The sequence below is a fragment of the Idiotropiscis lumnitzeri genome, chromosome 2 (genome assembly GCF_059441095.1).
Source record: "Idiotropiscis lumnitzeri isolate Australia: NSW breed Sydney's pygmy pipehorse chromosome 2, RoL_Ilum_1.0, whole genome shotgun sequence".
Lineage (NCBI taxonomy): Eukaryota > Metazoa > Chordata > Actinopteri > Syngnathiformes > Syngnathidae > Idiotropiscis > Idiotropiscis lumnitzeri.
Genome location: NC_142392.1, coordinates 24785897 through 24808334, shown reverse-complemented (window position 1 = coordinate 24808334; position 22438 = coordinate 24785897). Strand labels below are relative to the sequence as shown.

At 42.5% G+C, this 22438-nt stretch overlaps 2 protein-coding genes across 2 annotated transcripts in view; one reads left to right on the top strand and one right to left on the bottom strand.

Annotated features, from left to right (window-relative positions):
* The window catches only part of LOC148342055 (uncharacterized), a 458829-nt gene that overhangs the window by 90205 nt on the left and 346186 nt on the right, over positions 1 to 22438 (bottom strand). The gene's annotated exons all lie outside the window — the stretch shown is intronic.
* LOC148342072 (uncharacterized) lies at positions 11572 to 12870 on the top strand. Its single transcript, XM_088284501.1, has one exon. The coding sequence runs from the start codon at positions 11572 to 11574 to the stop codon at positions 12868 to 12870; it is 1299 nt and encodes a 432-aa protein (XP_088140627.1).

The window sequence follows — 22438 nt, the reverse complement described above, 5'->3', positions numbered from 1 at the left end:
ACCGATGTGCCAGTCGCTGGTGGTTCTGATGAGTCAAGATCTGGGAATCTATATGGGTGGCCATATAGGATTTAAAAAGGGGATAATGTCCTTCCTTCGGCTGGCACTATCCTCATTGCTTCTGATTGAAACACAGTCAGGCCATTGTCTCTTTGTTTCTCTCATTGTCTTAATATTGTCTGGCCATAACAGTTCAATTAGTGCGTTCCACAAGTCCTGCAGACTGTATGCAAAATGACGCTTTGAGTCAATTTTGCAGCAACTGTCCCATTTTGTTACAACATCATTCACAAAATGCATCATTTTCACTTTAAATCACTCTTGCAATTCCAAATATCAAGATAATAATTTGATGACACAATACTTATTCCGACTCTTTTAGCATCATATGTTGTTGGAAACAACTTAACCCATTTTGAAAACATATTAATTACAACCAAACAATATTGCATCTCAAACAAATAACATTTTGCCTTAAAAAAATGTTTTTCTTTTGTTGAAAAGTCTGTATGTGGGAACAATTTCATATCACACTTCCCCTCTCTTGACACACGGCTATGCTCGTGTGTCACTCTTGTTACTTTTCCAATCAATGAATTCGGCAGCCAGGATTTGCCTTCTTCTAATTTGCTGATCCTGTCCTCAGCAATGTTTGCACCTTTGTTCTCCCAATGTGTGCATTCAATTAGTGGTGTATTTTTCCTGGCGTGATATCAAATTGTCAAGTTGAGTTGCTGCGTGTGTGCGTGTGTGTGTGTGTGTGTATGTGTTCATTTTCCCTTATAGTAATGCAGTGCCGACTTTGAGGTCATGCTTTGGGCTGCAGCCTTCGCTGCATTGTCAGCGAGGCAATTTCCAATTGGGTCATTTTTATGAAGTAAGTTTTGCTTTTTCAAATAACTATTTAGACGTGCTTTATGCACAACTTTTCTTTTCCTATTGTGGTTTTAAAAGCCCTTGTCTGCCCAATGTCGACAAAACACATTGTTGGAATTTAGCTTTATATCAATGTTAGAATTTAATTTTAACCCAATGTAAACTCAAATTAGTAATCTGACTCCAATTCGCGACCTTACCCAACTCTCACTCATCCAACAATATGCGCGCTCGTTCTGCAATAGAAAGGTATCAGGAAGCCGGCATTTTCACGCACAAGTGGGTTTATTCCCAAGACACAGATTTCTACATGGCACCTGGGTCTCGGGTCCCTCTCAATACAACTCTACACCTCTCTTGCCACCGGCGAATGTACTCTCCGAGTTGCCCAGTCCTGATTCATACTATACAACATGCAAAATGGCACAGACAAAGGCATCCTGGCATGATTCTATTGGCTATGTGTATTGCAGTTAACTTTAGCTTGCTCTCATTGGTCTTTCTCCTCCCGCCGAATCCCGTGGCTCCTCCTGCGTGTGATCATTTGATGGCTGCTCCTTCATCCACTGCCCCCGAGTCATCTCGTCTCGCTCCCTCCTTGCGGCTATCACCATCTGTCCTGAAACATTCCATTCTCGCACCCCACACACCGTTCCGCTCCACCAGTCACACGCTCAGCACTTTACAGTCTCACACTTTCATACACTGAATGCAGCAACATCTAATGAACTATGTTAAGCTCAAACTCTTATATTCCTTTAATAGTCAAATGTATGAAATCCTTTAAGTGTAACTGAAGTTTGGACCATGCTAATGACAAGGCCCTCAGGAGAGGAATGCAGGAAGATTGGATCAAGGCTGCAACAAAAGAGGTGTGAACGAGACACCTCTGAAACAATGGACTTTCATGCCGGGACAACAAAAGTCATGCTGGTGGCTCCTAGCAGTCTACCCTTTGCTCTGTGTTTAGATCATGACTGCCATGATTACATTATCCTTTAGAGGTAATTTACCCGTTCTCGCTTGCAAGTGCCACTCCTCCAGTTCTCTCTGTGAGTGGGGTGTGCTCTTGCTGCGGGGTCACTGGGTGATGAGCTGTCCATACCGAGCCACTTTCTGGAATGTGCCATCCTCTGGTCAGGTGCCATTCCTGTCGCCCAGAGCTCAACCAGCGCAGGGGGCGCCACCGTTACCCACAACCAACGCACTCTTGACACCAACCCGCTGGTACCCCATTCCATGACAGGGGGCCGCGGCGCATATGTGGTGCTCTCCTCCATTCCACTGGCTGAACTGAAACATCTGAGGGCAGCTCCGAAACCTGGTTCTCCATCCTCCCGCGGTGGGTATGCCCTGTTCCTGATCCAACCTCCACCCATTCACCAATTGACCCAGTACATTGTACACTGTACATATGATCGCACACATGATTTGGTTTATCAAAATGCATTCATCCAAATTTAGTCAGGAGTTCATCTTGCATTCGGATTATATATTAGTTATGTCTACCGGCGTTGCCTCGCATGCGTGCCTTGTCCCTGAGCAGCAGAAATGGTATGAATTGTTTACTTTCGCTGAGCCACAAATCACATTGACTATTGATGCGCGTCTTCATACTAAAGATCTAGGCCCCATGGTAAAGCGGTGTGTAGAGGCGGTTGGCTGGGTTCAGACGTCTATTACGAATGTTGAATACTCCGCGTCACTAACAAGGTATCATACTTCAGCACCCACTACAAATTCTTCGGTTTTGGGAACGTGACTAAATTTAAAAATTTCACAAAACGGGTCACTCGGGAGAGGTAGCTCTGTGTGCGTCTCTGCCGGATGGGTTGTGGACACGGGGCCCGACTGATTTTGGGCTCTGCTCCACAGCTCCCCCAATTGTTTTTCTGTCTCTACACCCTCTCCCAGTTGACAGAATCAGAGTTGGCACAGCCTGGAGGTGGAGGGAGGCCTTCGGGAGACAATAGGAGGTGAAGACTGCAGCGGTCTTGGAGCTGTCTACATCTTGGAGAGCACCTATTCTTCCCGTAAAAAATGGTTTAATTTGGTATCTGCGTAATTCTAGTTTGGGATTTTTATTTATTTATTTATTTTTTTTTATCATAAATGGTAACTATTTCATTTGGTTTGCTTTGAAGATTTGCCAAAAAACGGTCAAAATTGGAGCGTTAGCTCAGGGCTTAATTTATAATCTCTAAACAGTTAGATATTTGAATTCAGTGAACTAAATTTTCTCTAATTCAGGAATAATTTGCCCATCTTGCAAAGCCAAATTCTAACATTGTGCCATATTAGCTGGATATCATTCAGACATAAATGCGAACCAACACTGCTGGATTGTGGTGATTATCGGCAAAACTAAATGTATACGTTGGAAAATTGTTTCTGGGGGCAATGCCTGTGAGGATGCCACTGTCTAGATTATATTCAAAGAAAGCTTTTACAACAGTCTGGGAATTGAAATAGATATAGATATAAAATTTGGTGGGTCTACGTTAATTACAATATCTTATTCAAGTGACTGATACAGGCTTCACAAGCAAGTTTAAAAAGGTGATTGAGTGCAATTAATGACGGTAGTGTTGCAATTATTTAGTTAAGAATTTTAATTGCGGGACGGCACTAGTTAATTTGTTACTTTTTGTTGGCTCATATAACTTTGATTGGGATCAACCCCACTAGGGGGTGGGGTCATAGTATATTTCTTGCCGCATGCATTTTTTGTGGCCACAGGTTGCATTTTCATTTTGATGGTAAAATATTTTTCGGCGGGGATTAAAGGATTGTATTACGATTACTGGCATTATTTTAAATACATACGGGACAGAATGTCGATAATTAAAGTTAGCAGGTTCATATTTACTGAATATTTTAAACATTGATGAAACAAGAAGCATTTATCAAATGAAACTAGAAGCACTGGTCACAAGAATGACTGGGATTGTAGGCCTGATGTTTTCTGATTTATTATATTTTTCTCATATGCTAAATTTATAGTACTTAGTTTAAATGTGTGAACTTTATTGAAATTTTGGGTAGTGAGAACAAATTTGCACACATAGCATTTCCATGACTTGCATTCACAGCACTTCATGGTCTAATACGACGCTCATTCTCCACATTGGCTGTAGAGATGCAAACATACCAAATTGGGCACTGGAGGTGTCACACAGACGCTATCGCAAAAAACACATTCCGAAAGACAGAACAATTGGAGATCGGAGCACACGCACAGACACAGGCCGTGTCCAAATTAACAGGCTGCGACCTCCGAAGGCCAGTTCGCAGGCTGGGTCCTCGAAGCCTAAGAAGGCTCCTCCTCATGTAGCCTTATATGGACCGCATAACCTGTGGTGAATTTGGACAGGCTCGATAGCTACGTACAAATAATTAGGCTGCGTCCTTCGATGTCCAATATGGCGGACAGAAGATGTCACTTCCGGTGCGACAAGAACGCTTTACGCAGGTGTCCAAATTCACGCGGCCTCCGAGTACTGGCCTTATAATCTGTCCTCGTTTCCGTGGAAACTCCATGGAAACGGGCCCTGAGTGAAGGCTACGAGCATGCAACCTTCGCAGCCTTAAAAGCCTCGCTCTTCTTCTACGCCGTTCTACACTCGCAAGATGCAAACTACTGAAGCCACGTGTTCCGCCTCATCGGAGTGCACTTTCAGATGTAAGTATAAGTTATTTATATGCAATATTAAAACATCACTCATGAGAAATATTGGGCAGCAATGTTTGGATATTTAGCTCCAGCTTAAGATAATTTTGTTAGTTGCGAAATCGGCCAAATATAACTAATGTAGCTCTAAAAATTACTGCATAGGAGGTACGGCTGAAACATTTGAATTGTCTTATTTCTGCATGTTAGCATTATTTTATTTAATCTTTTCCTTATGTTTTAGGGAGCAAGGAGATGACCGCGCTGATCAAGCTGTGCGGGGAGTACGACAGCCTCTTTACGGGGGCCAAGTTCTCCGCAGCCACAGCATGGATGTAAAAATACAATTACTATCGGGAAAAATATTTGACGGGTTATTGTCTTATTTATTTCCATCCATTTAAACTCAAAATATCAAAAAGAAAACGCATAAGAATGGTGAGACCCACTATAGCAGGGGTGTCAAGATCCAGTCCTGGAGGGCCGCTTTCCTGCATGCTTTCAATCTCTCCCGGCTGCAACCCACCTGATTCAAATGATCAGCTCATCAGCAAGCTCTGAAGAAGCCTGATAAGTATCCTGCTCATTTGAATCAGGTGGGTTGCAGCTGGGAGAGATGGAAAACATGCAGGACACCGGCCCTCGAGGACTGGAGTTTGACACCCCTGCACTATAGCAATTTTAGTTTCCATTCATCAGCCATTTGTGTTTGAATTAGATTTGCGCTCACTGTTTATTCTAGCACAGAATGTGCCCTGTATAAATTCCATGTACCCCCGACAATGTGCTCCCCAATTACTGATATTAATGAATAATATACGAATCACCCAACACATTAACATGATAAAACGCACTGAAACGGTCATGAACTAATGTACTGAAGTGCATAAATCTGCATGTTACCCATAACACCAGGATTTCTGACTAATATTTGCATATTTTTTGAACCTTTTTTTCTTCCTTTATTTTTGCATGCATTTTTATTTATTTAATACAGGACCATCGTGAAAAAACTTGAGCTGCAGGGCAAAGTGACGCCCCTGCAGGCAAAAAAAAATTTTTTTTTAAATGAAGTATAAAGTATGGAAGTCCACATTTTTTTTTCTTGTGTGTGAAAATGAAGATATGATTGTTTTATCTTTTTTCATATAAAGGATTGCAAAAACCCAGGGACTGGCGAAGGGTGGCAGGGAGAGCTACTGCCGATACTTGGCCCTGGTTCGAACTTATGGATGGAGTGCTCGGACAGAGACCGTCCATCACCCCCCCTGTCCTAATTGCCTCCATCCCTGAGGAAAGACCAGGGCCAAGTCGGGCCAGGGCGACGCAAGAGGAGGAGGAGGAGGAGGAGGAAGAAGAAGAAGTCGTAGAAGAAGAAGAAGAGCGAGGCCAACAGCCGGAGCAACGACCGAGAGGGAGAAAGCGAAGGAGAGAGGATGAAATGATCAAACTAGACAGACTCGACTTGGCAATGCGGAGACAGGAATTGTAGAGACAGAGGTTGGCAGAGAGAAGAGCAACTGAGAGGAGGGAGACGAAGGTTTTTCAGTTTAATGGAAAAAATGATTGATCAAAATAAAAATCAATGCTTGGTGTTCAAGACTAAAATTTAGATAACATTCATTTAAAATTAAACAAAAACCGGGGTACTTTCAAAACAGATGAACTAGTTTGTATCCCAGTCACACCTTGAGATCAGCTTCTTCAGACAAAAGTGAAAAAGCCCAGGTGTGTGAAAGACCAAAACCTTTACAATAATATGAAGACTCCACCATGTCTGTTTTGCTTACAAACTATTAATTCATTGAAAAACTGGTGGACAAACAAGGCATAAATTAAGTACATTATAATTCACAGTAACTATTCACAGAAAATAAAAAAGCATTTCCCAGTTCATAACTGTTGCAGGATAAACCTGAGTGTGTCAGTGCTGTTTTGCCAATTTTCGCCTGAGCAGGGACTCATTTGGAGCATGGATGGAACCTTTGTTCCAAGACCCATGACATGGATGGGGCACGAGCAAGAGTCCTGATCTTCCTCTCGTGACTTGAAGTGGGGCATCATACCAGTTGCAGTGTCCACTACATCATCCATTACGTGGGGGTTTGCAGGGATGGTCGGGGCAATAGATGGCTGCCATGTCACTACAAAAGATGGGATAGATTTATTAACCATTCATTACATTGTATATGAATCTATTTTTCCATCTTCTCATATTTTGCCATGTTTGTGTGTCTGTGCTCTTTGATGATTCAGTTAAAGATTATTCTGTGCCAAAGGTGTGGTGCACCTCCAGGGTGCGGAAAAAGATGGCCCGGAATCTCACCTTCATCATTCCAAAGGCACGCTCAATAATAGAGCGTGCCTTGGAATGATGAACGTTGAAGCGCCGGGCCCCCACGCCCTGCACCGGCCGCTTGTAAGGAGTGATGACGGGGAGTGGTCGTTGGAGGTACGGGTACCCTCCATCTGCCAAGATGAAGTGCCCTGGAGGAGGATACAACCCTCTTTGGTAAAGAGGGCTGTGCCGGAGGACCCTGGAGTCGTGGACTGATCCAGGCCAGCCCATGTAGATGTCCAGAAAGCGACTCTGATGGTCACATACAGCTTGCATAATTATGCTGCTGAAAAGCTCGCGGTTCTTATAAGTCGTGACCATCAAGGTCACTTGGAGGCTTGATTCGGACATGACAACCATCTATTGCTCCAGCAACTTTTGCAAATGCATGGTGCCTCGCCAGCCCTGCAAATGCCTGGGTCACTGCCTGAAGGTCTCCTGCAGTGTTGGGGAAGTGGATGACTCTGTGGCGAAGAGCCACCACTTCCCCAGTGACCCGGTGGATGATGTAGTGGGCAGTGAACCGCGGCATCCCAAATGCTCGTGCCTGCGTTAAATGAGTATTTTTTTTCATAAAAACAGCGCCACCGCCCCCTTAACTGAAATTAACTTCAAGTATCACCGCTGTGGTGCCGTATATTATGGAAAAGTCTAAACAATACACCAAAATTTTGCCCTATCCTGGACTGGGTGTGTGTTATCTAGTCGCGCACCCAATGTGAATAATAAAAGCTGCGAGGCACATGAGCAGGCTAAAGCGACAACTATATCTTAATCTGTTTTTGTGGACCCTAAATTACAATATCTTATATCTCCTTCCTTGTTGAGGAGAACCTCCGGGATGGGCGTGATGCGGCGCTTTTTGAAGCGTTCTCTGGCCTTCTGGTCACACCGGTCACATGTCACCTCAAACCTGTGGAGCGAACTGGAGGAGTGGCACTTGCAAGCGAGAAGGGGTAAATTACCTCCATTCTGACACTTTCAGTTTTGCATAAATTTTGTGTATTAACGTTGTAAGAGCCATTTTTTACGTTAAGGTATGTTTGCTTTAAACCTCCCACCACTTGGGTGCAGTGTGGTATCCATTGGCCACAGGGCTATTTAATCAATGGGCTAACAAGACCCAGGTGGTTACTATTGGGGAGGCAAAAAGTTTTAGACTGTGACCGTGACAAGGTGGAATGAATGGTGTGAGCTGACTTGACGGACAATTGGATGACTTTACTTTGGAAAAAGCGGAACGGACACGCGTCAAACCAACCCAGGCCAGTAGTAACCATAGTGACCCGTTTGATAGGGAAAAGGGTCACTACAATTTAAGTCTAAAACTTGCTTCGAGCGAATGAAGATACGTTTGCTTCAAAGTAAGGACAGCGCAGCTGAAAGGGAGCGGCGGATCGAATGGCTTTCTTGTCGCCTTGAGGACAACGTTGGATGATTGCTGATGTTTGGACGTCATCTGCCCAAATTGTTTGCTCGTTTGGAATTATTTGGAACCGGAGCCACGCAGCCGCGGCTCTCTAACCAACAAATTGGAACATCAATACACTTCTATGCCGGCCAACGCCAAGGTATTTGTAGCGCTACACTAATGGCCATTTAGTAGATTGCTGTAAATGTGTGCACACAACTTTGCGCATAAAATCCAATGCATTGGTGGTAATTGAGGGAACGTTACGGGGCGCGTTTGCAATTTGAATTAGACTGTGCGCGTGTACAACTTACGGAAGGTTGCACGGGTAAGCGAGTGATCAAAGGATTTTGTATCAACATAATTATGAGTAGAGAAGAGGACCTCGACAAAGCTGAACTTTGGACTGAGACACCTAAGCAAGATGATTTAGGGATTGAGGAAGGTGGTCCTTCTGTAAAAAAGCGCTCTGTTAAAATGACTGAAAAGGCCTTTTTGGCAAAGATAGAAACACTGCAAAAAGAGAGAAAAAACAAGTTGCAAAGGGCAGCAAGCCTCAAGCAGACAATTATTAATTTGATGGGTGTCAAAGGTTTTGTTTCAGAGGTAAAAAGTACGTTTGACAAATACACTAAACTATGTGATGAAGCTGTTGCACATCACGAAGCTTTATTGAAATTTATGCCACCTGAAGAGTGTGAAAGGCATGAAATGTGGTTTAAAGTAAAAGCGCTCGCTATCGATGAATTTGTTTCAGAAGTAAATAAGAGGTTGGGTAGCAATGAATGTTGCTGGCAAAATGAAGATATGGAGGACAATAATGATGAAATGAAACATCAAAGAATTGGACCTCACAGCGAGGAAGTCCTAGTGGAACCCCATGACAGCATTAGCAATGTAATTTCCAATACTTCCTCAAAGCGCAGTAGGTCTACGACAACACCTTTACGCCGACAAATGGAGGCAGAACAAGCTGTGATCATGGCGCGTGCTGCTGCACTTAAGAAAAAGCACGCTTTGGAAGAACAAGCAGAGGACATAAGAAGGAAACAGGAACAACTGGAAATAGAAACGGAACTAGCTGCATCTGCTGCAAAATTGATGACGTTAAAATACTCTTCATTTAACAGTGTTGCTAGTAAACAAAGCAAACATTCAGATGGAATGTCATCCTACTTGAAATCCCAAACTAATGCAGCACTAAGGAACCCAGCGCCGAAGATGGAAGCAACAGCCAGAACACAGGCACATCAACCAAATATGAATCTCAGTAGTCAAGCAGCACCGCATTCTCAAAGCATCAGAGATCGAACCAGGATACAAGCATGGCAAACATCTGCAACACAGGAAACCCAGTCAAATATAAATCCCAGTGCTCAAGTTGCACACCCGTTGCAAAACAACGATGTACTCTACAGGCTGTTACACAAGCAAAACGAAATAACAGCACTTTTAGCACAAACACAAAGTTCCCAGTTGTTACCACGCAGAGAAGTGCCTTGTTTTAATGGAGACCCTCTACAATTTCGGACCTTTATGAGAACCTTTGAACGTTGTGTGGAAGCAAAGGTGCAAAGGGAGGACTGCTTATTCTATTTGGAACAATACACTGGGGGCCAACCTAAAGAACTAGTTCGCAGCTGCCAACACTTACCACCGGACAGAGCCTATGATGCAGCCAAAACCCTACTTATTAAACATTTTGGAAATGAATTGAAAATCACAGCCGCCTATGTGAATAAAATAACACAATGGCCTACTGTAAAGGCAGAGGATAAAAAGGGGCTACAAGACTATGCATTGTGCTTGGCCGAATGCTGCAATGCAATGAAAGAACTCCGATATTTGGATGAACTCAATATGCCAGCAAACATGAAACTAATAACTCAGAAGCTTCCTTATAAACTCAGAGAGTGTTGGAGAGAGAGGGCTTGCAGCATCTATGAAACGCAAGGTCATAGGGCAGGTTTCAAGGACATTGTAAGATTTGTTGAATATCAGGTCAAGATCATTTCGGATCCAATCTTTGGTGATATCCAAAACACCACAATTGACACAAACAGGAGCAACAAAACTCAAGCAAACAAGGCATATTTGCAACAAAAATCACAATCCAGGGGAAACACCTTTGCAACTGCTGTTATGTTCAATGAAGAAGCTGCGGGTACAAACAATAGAAATGTACAAACTCAAACACAAACTGCACTGCCTACAACTGATAACAGTCGCTGTTTGTATTGTACACGACAACATGCATTGGATCAATGTTCAGAATTGAAAAGGAAACCTCATAGAGAGAAGCTGGACTTTCTCAAGGCGAAAGGAGTGTGCTTCGGCTGCCTGCACACAGGGCACATGAGCAAGGACTGCAGTAACCGCATATTGTGCAAAATATGCACCCAAAGTCACCCCAGTGTTCTCCATATCGAAAAAAGGGAAAGAAGTGAAGAGGAAAAGCGGCCGAAAGGACAGCCACAGGGAGCACCAGTGAGTGGCACAAGTGTTTCCACGTGTGGACATACAGGGGCCGGCGGCAGTAATGGCATTCTGTCAATCTTACCTGTTAATGTCAAATCTACAAAAGGAAACAAAGTGGTTCAAACATACGCTTTTTTGGATCCAGGAAGTACTGACACTTTCTGCTCCGAAAGTTTAAAGGAAAAACTAAACCTCAAAGGCAAAGGAACCAGTATTCATATACGAACTATGACCCACAACACCACTATGCCAAGCTACATGATTGAAGGCTTGGAAATATGTGGTTTGAGCAACAACCATTATTATCAGCTTCCCACCACATTCACACAGAAACAAATGCCAGTATCGGTAGACAATTTAATCAGCGAAAGGGAGTTAAAGAAATGGTCTTATCTTAAGGATGCGCACATTCCTCGTATCAGCGCTAATGTTGAGTTGTTGATTGGCACAAATGCCTCAAAGGTAATGGAACCCTGGGAGGTGATCAACAGTCGCGGCGAGGGACCGTATGCTGTTAGAACTCTTCTTGGCTGGGTGATTAATGGACCTCTACAGGGAAATAGTGCAACACAGTGTGAGAATGGCCACACTCTGGCACTGGTTAATAGGATCAGTGTTGACCGACTCCAACAGTTGTTGATAAATCAATACAATCAGGAATTCAATGAAACATCTTACAATGACAAAGAGGAGATGTCAGTAAATGAAAGGAGATTCATTGAAATAATGGAAAATTCTGTCCAATTTAAAGATGGTCATTACATGACAAAATTGCCTTTTAAAGATCAAAATGTGAAAATGCCAAATAATATTTCTGTGGCCAAGCAACGTGTTGGATCACTCAAAAGAAGACTTCAGAAGGATAAAGAGTTTCACAAGGAATATTCCACTTTCCTATCTGATGTCATTGGAATGGGATACGCAGAAATGGTTCCAGAGGAACAATTAGAGCGGGCTGAAAAGAAGGCCCAGCCAAATGGTAGAGCTGTCACTGAAGAAGAAAACGCCATAGTTAACGAGGACAGAGTGCCACATCAACAGTTACCTCCTCCACAAAACAAGAGCGAACAAGCTGTTGAGTCAAAAAAGGCCAAGAAGAAAGCCAAACAGGCAGTGAAGGAAACTGTGACAGCTGTTGTAAAGGAGCCGGAGGAAGGCACATGGGAGACAAAGGTGAGCAACAAGGAAAAACGTGAACAACGCAAGAAGGACAAGAGTTCCAGTGATGGCTCTGCCAGTACTGGTGGTGGTGGCGGCACTCCTATGAATGCTTCTCCAGAGCAGCGCAAGGCCTCAGCATCTACTCCACCTGCCAACCAGAAGAAGAAGAAAAAAGGAGGGTCATCAAAAGTAACTGCAGAGAAGATTAATGCTGCTGTAGCCCATGTTAACACCAGTGAGGCACCAATAGTAGCAGCAGGTGTGGCTGACATTCAAGCGGTCAAGGTTCCGCACACTGTCGCTCCAAAGACTCAAGGCCCGTGGACTGCCACAAGAGAACCAGCACCATTGTGGAAGGCTGATATTGATGATTCATGGACTGTGATTGATGGGGTTCCTTCTGATCTAGTTTCTTTTACTAAACTGGGCGTTGGCGAAGCTGATCCTCAGCTGGTAGATAGCACATTATGGCTCAGTCAGCCTAAAGTAGATGACGAGTGGTCTGGATTCCATGGTGGTTCAACAGATCCCACCTCTGACTGGAACGCTCCCTCTGAAGTTTGGGGCAACTATGAGGAGCCCAAACCTCAGTCCACTCCTGTTCATGAGCTGGCTCGAAGTATACCCGCCAAACCTAATCAACTGAGTGGAGCTGCTGAGGAGGATGATAAAGATGAAAAGGACAATGGAGAGACTGCTGCTGACGGAGGTGCTAAAAATAAAAAGAAGTGGAATAGAGAAAAAAGAAATTTCTTACCGGGGGACGTTGTTGTTGTTGATTCAACAGCTCCTCGTGGATCTTGGATACTTGGAAGGATTTTAGAGACATTTCATGATAAAAGGGGTCTGGTCCGTACTGTACGTCTTCAAACCAAGACCAGCGTGCTCGATAGACCAGTGACAAAAATAGGTCTACTCTGTGAGGCAACTGAGTAACCATGAACACTTATTAGACACATGTTTCAAAAATACCCAGTACATAGTTTACATTATAAGAATGATTATTTGTTCTCAGTTATTTATTTTGTTTCTAACGCTTTAATTTGAGTTAACTTTAATGGCTCATTGTGTTTGAAGATTGTAATTGGTTTGCCTTCTGTCAAGCCCAATTAGGGGCCGGTGTGTAAGAGCCATTTTTTACGTTAACGTATGTTTGCTTTAAACCTCCCACCACTTGGGTGCAGTGTGGTGTCCATTGGCCACAGGGCTATTTAATCAATGGGCTAACAAGACCCAGGTGGTTACTATTGGGGAGGCAAAAAGTTTTAGACCGTGACCGTGACAAGGTGGAATGAATGGTGTGAGCTGACTTGACGGACAATTGGATGACTTTACTTTGGAAAAAGCGGAACGGACACGCGTCAAACCAACCCAGGCCAGTAGTAACCATAGTGACCCGTTTGATAGGGAAAAGGGTCACTACAATCGCATAGCGCCACACACACTTATTCATTCACACTATTTCCCCCCCTATTTTTCCTTTATTTTCCCTCTTGACTTTTATTTTTCCCCTTTTTTCTTTTTCCCCTTATCTCTCTCTTTTCCCTTATTTCTCTTCCCCTTATTTTTCCCCCTTCAAACGCGCGTGGAGGATACACCCCTGTTATCCTCTATCAGTTTTATAGACTATCTCTGTCTCTTCACGTAACATTGACTAGTATTCTTACGGTTTTACACAGTTTTAAAGACTTACTCTGTCTATTCGTAGTGGAGTCCGCCCTCCAATATCCCCACGGAATTTAACTACGTACCCCTTCAAATGCCCACATTTATCCCATTCGGAAATGACACACTCACCCAAGATGAGCTGAACGTCTCTCTCCGCAGCCTCCCTTCAACTTTCAGCCTTCCAGCAGCAAAGTCGAGGACCAGGTCCAAAAAAAGAAACACAAAAAAACAAAAAGAAAAAGGGGAAAAGAAAAATAAATCCTGGAAAAAAAAAAAAGAAATCCTCGTCGTGGCCACGATTGTCCCCGGTCGTCGGCTTCGCCCCCGGACGCTTCCAGTATGTTGGGTTCACGGCTCTCGAAGGACCAATTATATGTCAGGTTCGCCAATTTGACATATCGGGTTCATAGCTGGAAGGAGAAAGACGCACAGCCCAAGTGGATACTGAGAGGTTAACAAAGTTTATTTGACAACTTTATCTCCCCCCTGTTCGTCAATGCTTTTCACACATTCCCTTTTATAACATCGGGGAATCAGATTACACTTCAAGAAATCAGATTACACTAAAGGGTGGTACAGTTCCTCTTCTCAAAAGCTGGTTTAGTCCGGTTCATCATTGGCGTGTCGCCGTGGGTCGCAGCTGACTGCAGCTGACTTTGACGTCAACATCTTCTATCAGGACCCCGCATGTTGTTGTTTGCGTCAGACTTTGGGGCCAACTTCTTCTTATCAGGGCTCATCACGACGTTGGTTACTTCATCCTCACTTCTGAAGAAGTGCCACCGCCCTGCCAATTCCTAGAAGCCCCTCTCTGCAGTAGAGAGGCCCCCCTGTATCACCCCCCACACTGCAAACACTCAGCACAGTTCACTCCACTGCAACATGATATGTGCACTATGTATTGAAATAAAGTTGCGTCATGGCAAATGTAGAATAACATCTGATAAAATCCATGTGGCATCATAGGATTATACCTTGATGCCCAGTCGCAGCAGAAGAATAATTCTGATATGTAGACAACTTCTCTCGTTAGCCAACTGGCGTAGTTTATTTCAGCAACACACACGAACTGCTCTTCTCCAGAGCCAAAAGCAGAGAGAGCAATAAGGCTTGAACACCTGCCTAACATGGCATCGTCTGTTAGCGACAGCACCCCTTGTGGCAAATAAGCACATTACAGTAACAAGCAGTCATACAATAACACTCAACACTCCCACTTATGAATGGCTTGTATACTGTACAACTTTCACAAAGACATAAAAAAAAAATAACATGACATTTGAATGTCAAATATTTACATGCCAAACAGGACCCCTGTAAATTTCTTCAATTTAGATTTGGTAACAGGCTTGGTCATAACATCTGCTGCCATGTCATTTGTGGGACAGTAAACAAGTATCATCTTCTCGTCTTTTATAATGGATCTAATAAAATGATATTTGATGTCCACATGTTTACACCTCTGCCTGTATACAGGGTTCCTCGCAAGTGCGATAGCCCCTTGATTGTCCTCATGAATGATAGTTTTCGTGTACACATCGTCATCAATACCTTTTAACAGTTGTTCCAAATAAATACACTCCTGTATTGTTAGGGCTAAAGCCATGTATTCTGCCTCACAGGTAGATAGTGCTACTGTTTGTTGTTTCTTGGTCCTCCAGGAGACCAGTGCACTGTCTTTACACATGCTCACACAATACCCTGTGGTACTGCGTCTGTCAGTGGCGTCCGACGCCCAATCTGCATCACTGTAAGCTCGAATACCAAGACCTTCGCTGCTCTTTCTAAAACAGAGCTGTCTGTCGGTTGTACCTCTGAGATAACGCAAGACATGTTTGACCGTGATCCAGTTCTTATCTGTGGGTTCAGAAAAATGCTGCGATAGTCGGCTCACCACAAAACATAAATCAGGGCGTGTGCAGGTGGCCAAATATATGAGACTGCCAACCGCTTCTCTGTACATTTTCACGTCAGTCATTCTAGGCGCATCTTCAGTGTAGTCTAGTTTTTGTTCGCAGGGTGTTTCCCTTGTTCTACACATTTGCATGTCAAATCGGGTAAGGATCTTTTCCACATACTTTGTTTGTGACATATATACACAGCCTTCCGACTGGCTGAAGACCATGCCAAGGAAATGTTTTAATCTGCCTAGATCCTTCATTTTAAACTTGATGGAGAGCATGCTCTTCACTTGTTCTAATCCACTTGTGTTATTGGCTGCAATAATAAGATCATCCACCCAGATAACAATTATCACTTTCCCTTCTACTTTCGCCTCCTTTGTGTATACACAGTGGTCTGCTGGGTTCTGGATAAATTTGTTCTCGGTTAGGAATTTGTGAAGTAATAAATTCCAATTACGTCCAGATTGCTTTAGGCCGTAAATTGACTTCTCCAGCTTACACACTAGCCCATCTCTTCCTTTCTCATAACCCTCAGGTTGTTCCATGTATATTTCTCTATCAATAGGGGGCGTGCAAATATGCTGTTTTTACGTCCATTTGGTGTAAGATTAAGTCATCCTGGGCAGCCTTTTGCATTACTACCCGTACACGAGTCAGATTTGCTGTCGGTGAGAATGTTTCACCATAGTCTATTCCTGCTCTCTGGCTATATCCCTTAGCCACAAACCTGGCCTTGTACATCTCACATCCATCACTGTTTTCCTTGATTGAATAGACCCACTTTCCTCCCACTGTCTCCCGGCCTTCTGGCAATTTAGTCAAAGTAAAAGTTTGAATGTCCTCTAAGGACTTCATCTCCTCATCCATTGCTTTCTTCCATCTTTCTGACTCAGTTGATGTCATGGCCTCTTTAAAGTTTTGGGGAATATTACACATTACTCTGTAGCAGTAGTCTATACTCACAAGTGTACTGTCCTCCTCCTCACTGCTGTCTTGACTATAATCTTTTAGATAACCCGGTGGTCTTCGTTCTTGAGTAGGATATCTCCCACTGCTTGGGACCTGTGGTGTCCCTTTAGGGTGCTTGTCATCATTGTCCTTCGGTAGTTTTGAACCTGTTAGGATATGTCACCAATTTTGTGTATTCATAATCATGTTTCATACACTATTTGTATCACTAATAACTGTATACACACAGACACTCATTTAGCACACATGAGCACAGCTTGAACACACACACACACACACACACACATTCGGTTTCAAGTTTCTGAATCTTCGAGCTGAAGTTTTAAACTGACTGTTGTGATTGGTTGTTTCCTGCCTGCCTGCTAGAATTCCAGAAGACAGCCCCCCTCTTTGTCTCTTTATGTCCGGAGGAGAGTCAGAGGAGGGGGTCAGATGAAGGGAGTGTGGGAGGCCGAACAGGCCTGTTCGGCCTCCGGCTCTCTCTCTCTCACCAACTCGCAAATTGGAAAATAAAACTTTGCTTGATTGACTTTGGACATGCAGCCATCATTATTTAAATAATTCCCAGTGTAAAAAAGGCGTCAGGGCCGTTTTAAACCTGACATTTATTTGGTGGAGAATGCGGGCAGCCGCACTCGGACGGGCGTCGTCGTTGGATCTTTTGGACGCCATCGAATCTGACGTCAGCGCTTCAACATTGAGAAAGCGAGGCCTCCAAGTTCCTGCGACGGCGCACCGCCCGGATGCCGGTTGCCGATAGGACAAGGCTGATCCAGAGGAAATCAGGTATTGTTTTTCAAATTATTTTGTGCCACCATTTTAAAATTTAAAATATTAACACAATTCGTAAGGGGTGATTTATGTGGGTAAGACAGCGCGCGCAGAGGCCGGGCCTCGACCGTTTAGTCAGTACGGTAACAAAAACTGCATCGTGCTAGTCCAAGGAGTTATGTAAAAATAATCGGTAGCGAATTAGGCCATAACTCATCGGTAGCGAATTGACCATAACTCGTTGAAACTGAGCAAATTTTAGACACGGATAGCACGGTGAACAAATTGATTTGTTCCTCGGCGTCGATGGTAGCGAATTTGGCCATAAACTGAGCAAATTTTAGAGATCGATCCGCCTAGAGAAGGGAGACAAAGTTTCCGCGAAAATTAAAAGGTTCCCTCCGGTGTCGACAATGGAAAAGAGTGGCAATCAGGAGAAGGTCTTACTCACAATTTCACATTGAAATTCAGGGAATAATAAGGCATTATTTTCTGTGGTTTTTATTTGAAGTGTTTTGGGGGCTGTGCAGCTGTGTGTGTGTGAACAAAGGAACAAGTTTGAGTCAGTGAGAATGTGTGTGCGTGCGTGCGTGCGTGTGTGTGTGTGTGGGTTTGGAGAAGTAGCAGAACAGACAACAGCAAAAGAAGAGGTCTGGCTGGGGCAAGCCTGAAGGATCAGGTTTCAGGGTAGTGAGAGAAGAATTTGCAGAGAAGCTGAAGAAAAAAAAAAAAAAACCCCACACACACACAACGTCAGATGTGGAATGATCGTTTTGCTTGTGGATGTTTGCGGAAAAACTGTTTGCAAAATGAATGAATGGTGTGATTGGGGATTACAAATACCATTTGGTATTTTATCCCATGTACTGCAGTAAGGGTAATAAACAGGACCAGTATTTGAGAATGACAGAGAAAGTTGTTGGCTGCCAGGATGGCCGAGTGGTCTAAGGCGCCGCGTTCAGGACCCAGTCTCCCCAGGAGGCCTGGGTTCGAATCTCGAATTTCCCCATTGTGGGACTAATAAAGGGCATCTTAAGAAGGTAAAGAAGGGGGAGGGGGGTTGCAACTGCCCCCTGTATCCTGAGAAACCCCCCCCAAAAAAAAGACAGATAAACCAATAAAGCGCTCACCTCAATGTGCTGCGTGTATAAGTGGCAGTGTGCATTTGTGGCAGAGGCTGCATTGGCCCTATAGGGCTGCACATACATAATTATGAGAGATATTAGTTGAATTAAAGGACTTATTATGGGCAAAAGATAAAGATGGATTGTGTTGCTGTTATACTAACATGTTATTGTTGTTTGTAGTTGTTCAGTGTTGAGAACTGTGTGTGTCGTTTTGTGGGCCCGTGTATATGTCTGTGTGTCTGTCTGTGTGTCTAAATGTCAGGGAGAGTGATCAAAGTGGTTGGAATTATGCTAAAAGGATTGATGAAGTAGAGATAAAATGGAATCAAGGATTAGTAACCAACAAAAGGCTACTTATGAGTGACGAGATCTTATTGAGAAAAATAATTCCCAAATTTACAAAAGAAGTTAATAAAGAAGATGATTTGAGGAGATAAATTCATTTAAATTAGAAATTAAATAAAATAACTTATACAACGGGATAGGCTTAAAAGAAAAGAGAGAAATAGCCTGATGTGCGTTTTCTGAAAAATAAAAAAATTTAACCCAGATGTCTAGGATGGTTTAAAAAGATGAGTGAAGATAAGGAAGTTCATCAAAAAACAGGATCCTGATAAAATTCAGTATTTAGACAAATGGATAGCTGAACATGGCTTTAATGGTCAGTTAAAAACACGAAAAATAGCCGCATTGCAGAAATCAATCATAGCAAAGACAAAGAAAGACCCCAAAAAGATGAAGACAAATGGCTTTGAGGAAACAGAATATTGGATGAGGGTAGCCTTAAAAAGAGAAGAGGGTGACAAGAAACAGAAAAGATGAGACATTTGGGCAATACAAAGTGAGAATGACAGCTGTGTTTTAAAACCACAGCGGGCTGCAGGAAGATGGTGATGTGGATGGGGCATTTCAACAGCAGTTGAAGAATGCTTCACATGCAGGATCAAGAGAGGAAATTCATAAGTGGGTGAATAAACATTACATTTGCCTGCCAACAGGTACCCTGGAGGAGTATGTAAATCACGCCCTCCATGCTGAGAAGATAGAAAATAAAAGGAAACAGAGGTCTATAGACACTTTTTATCAAAATAAAGGTCAGAATGTCTTTTATCAAGGTGGAAGAGGCTGAGACAAGGACGCCTTCCCACCGGAGATGATATTTGTTACAATTGTGGCAGATCAGGACACGTTGCCAGAAACTGCCGTCAACCACACAGGAAGACCACACTAAAAGAAGGCCAGATAGCAAGAAATTGCCTTGAGAAGAAGCAGCCTTCAGCATGATTAGGATAGAAAGATTAAAGAACAGATGAGTTTTTAAATGAAGAGGTTTTCCTAAATTTACAAAAGATATTGGCTTTTGATTAAATGATTGAGCTGAAATAACCGTATTGGTAATGGGACACCAATTACCCTTTTTATGTGACATTGGTGCAGATAGGATTGCTTATAATAAATCAATTTCAAATGATAGGGCAAGTGAGAAAGGGGCCATAGTCAGATTTGCAAGGGGAAAAATGGAACAGAGTAACAGAATTAGAACCTGTGTGGTTGAGGGACCCAGAAGGCCACTGAGTTGGTTGCATGAATTGAAATTAGTTTTATTTTTACAGAATAATGAGAGCCCAAGTTGTGGGGATGTGATTAATTTACAGAAAAAGTTTAGTGATGAGATAATTTATATTTACATGATTCAATAGACAAGATATATCATTTTGATGATGGTTTTTACTTAATTGTATACTTGCGTCTCCTTCAGAAAGGGAGAAGTAGGTGTTATGAAATTTTAACAATTGGATGAAGCTTCTGAAAGTGAACATGAGGAATTTTTGCAAAAACATAGGTGTTTCCTGATTTTTTAAATTTTGATTCGAGACATTGGTAGGTTTGAGTGGTTGTGGAAAAACTACAGTGAATTTGGAAATTAGGAGCAGACTGTGGAGAGGCTCATGTGAGGAGGAGGAAGAGAGAGAGTTCAGTGAGTGAAGGAGGATAGAAATGAGATTTTGCTTTTTGGTGAATTGAAGAAATACATATTTTAGATTTCATATTCCAGTTGATGATGTTTATATTAAAGTAGGCCAGAGATGCAATGATACAGGAAAAAATTGGCAAGGGCTATAATTTTCATTAAAGCAGAGAAGATTATGTGAAAAAGGAAAAAGAGAATTACAGGCTTTTCAAATAAAACAACCTAATTTAAATTGGCCAACTTGTAAAATGGAAAAGAAGATTCTAAATTATGCACAAAAAGCTTGAACGTGTTGAGCAGAAGGAAGAAAAAGAGAAAACATTTAAAAAAAAGAAGGAAGCAGAGAGTCTTGTGATAAACAATAACTTTTCAGGACGAAGAGAGAAGCAACAGAGGATCACATGGCGAAAGAAAAAAAACTAACATAAAAAGTGTGTGTAGAAGGACTTCTACATCAACATGCGTTTTGCTTATTTGGCCGTGATACACTGACAATTGGACTTTAATATCAGAATCAATAAGCAAGGGCGAATTTAAACAAGAGTCAAAACTTTAAAAGGACGCATTGTCAGTGATAAGCGGGAAGAAAAATAGTAATAAATCTTTGCCAGACCACTTTTGTGTAAACACCTTCCTTGGGACTTTCATGACCTCCATTAAGTCCCTGACCTTTCATCGATAAAGTTGGAGCCCAAAGTCTCTCAGGGCTGTAATTTATGCGGCAGAGAAAGAGCCCAACAGGCTTAGGGTGAGTTTAAAACAACAGTATCATGGCCATAAAATGAGTTGTGTATGTTGGAACTTGTGGAGATACACTGCAAGATTGTATTTACAAAGCATCTTAATGCACTACCAAATTATTATTATAAGCCATTTGGGCAAACAGTGACTGCAAAAAATGGCTTCATGGACTTGTGTTGCTGCAGAAACACAGGAAAGTGAATCCATTTGCATATTAGTCACAACAATTTGGATTTCGTGGCAGAGAACCACTTAAGAGTGTGATCAAGAGCTTTCACTGCTGCTTTAAGGAATGAAAAAATGACATTCCATCACACGACATTCACATTGCACGGCGATTTAATTGTAACATTACATTAATAAGGTGCGATGCATTTAAGCCCAGCGCCATTCTTTTTCCACGCACCATTTAGAAGGCGCCACACGACTGTGGAGCCGTCCAAATTTTCACCAAACCCATGACTTGACTTTTTGACATTTTTTCCTCCCGACTGGAGGAGTTAAGACGTGTGAAGACATGAAGACCAGGTGCACCTTCCAGACTGATAAGAAAGTGTCTGAGAACCAAGGTTGTAGGAAGAAATCACGCTGACTTTTATGCGATGGGAGTATTAGTAGTGCGATACCAACAGATAACTTGTAAAAGAGAGAAATTGTTAGGATAAGCAGGAAGAGCGTAGGCGGTTGTGAGCTAATTAAAATTTGGAGTTTCCCATCTTGTATGAGCTGTATGGTTACAATGTGAACTCACAGTCAAGATAAAATGTTCTTGTGTTCTGTTGATTTTGGGCGAACGGGTGCTTTAAAAATCACAAAAGATAAAAGAAAAATTGTGCATAAAGCACGTCTAAATAAGTATTTGTAAATGCAAAATTCTCTTAACAGAAAATGACACGATTACGATTGAATAAAGGCTGGAGCCAAGCCATAATCCCAAGGTCGGCATAGCACAAGAGGTTTCATGAAAACACACACACACACACACACACACACAGTAAATCAACTTGACAAGTTGATCTCAGGCCAGGGAAAAAGGCACCACTAAATGGACAATGATGCAAACATTGAGTGAGACACGAGCAGACGTCGTGCCTCAACAGGGAGGAGATATGATATGAAATTGTTCCCACATACAGACTTTTCAACAAAAACATTTTTTTTTGGACAGTGTTATTTGTTTGGGTTGCAATATTGTTTGGTTATAATTAATATGTTTTCAAAATGGATCAAGTTGTTTCCAACAACACATGCTGATGCTAAAAACGATTGGGAAAAGTGTTGTGTAATCAAATTATCCTGACATTTGGAATTTCAAGAAGTGATTTGAAGTGAAAATGATGCATTTTGTGAAT

What these genes read in the sequence shown, in the direction of transcription:
- LOC148342072 (XM_088284501.1), top strand. Translation starts at nt 11,572, where the DNA reads ATGCCAAATAATATTTCTGTGGCCAAGCAACGTGTTGGATCACTCAAA.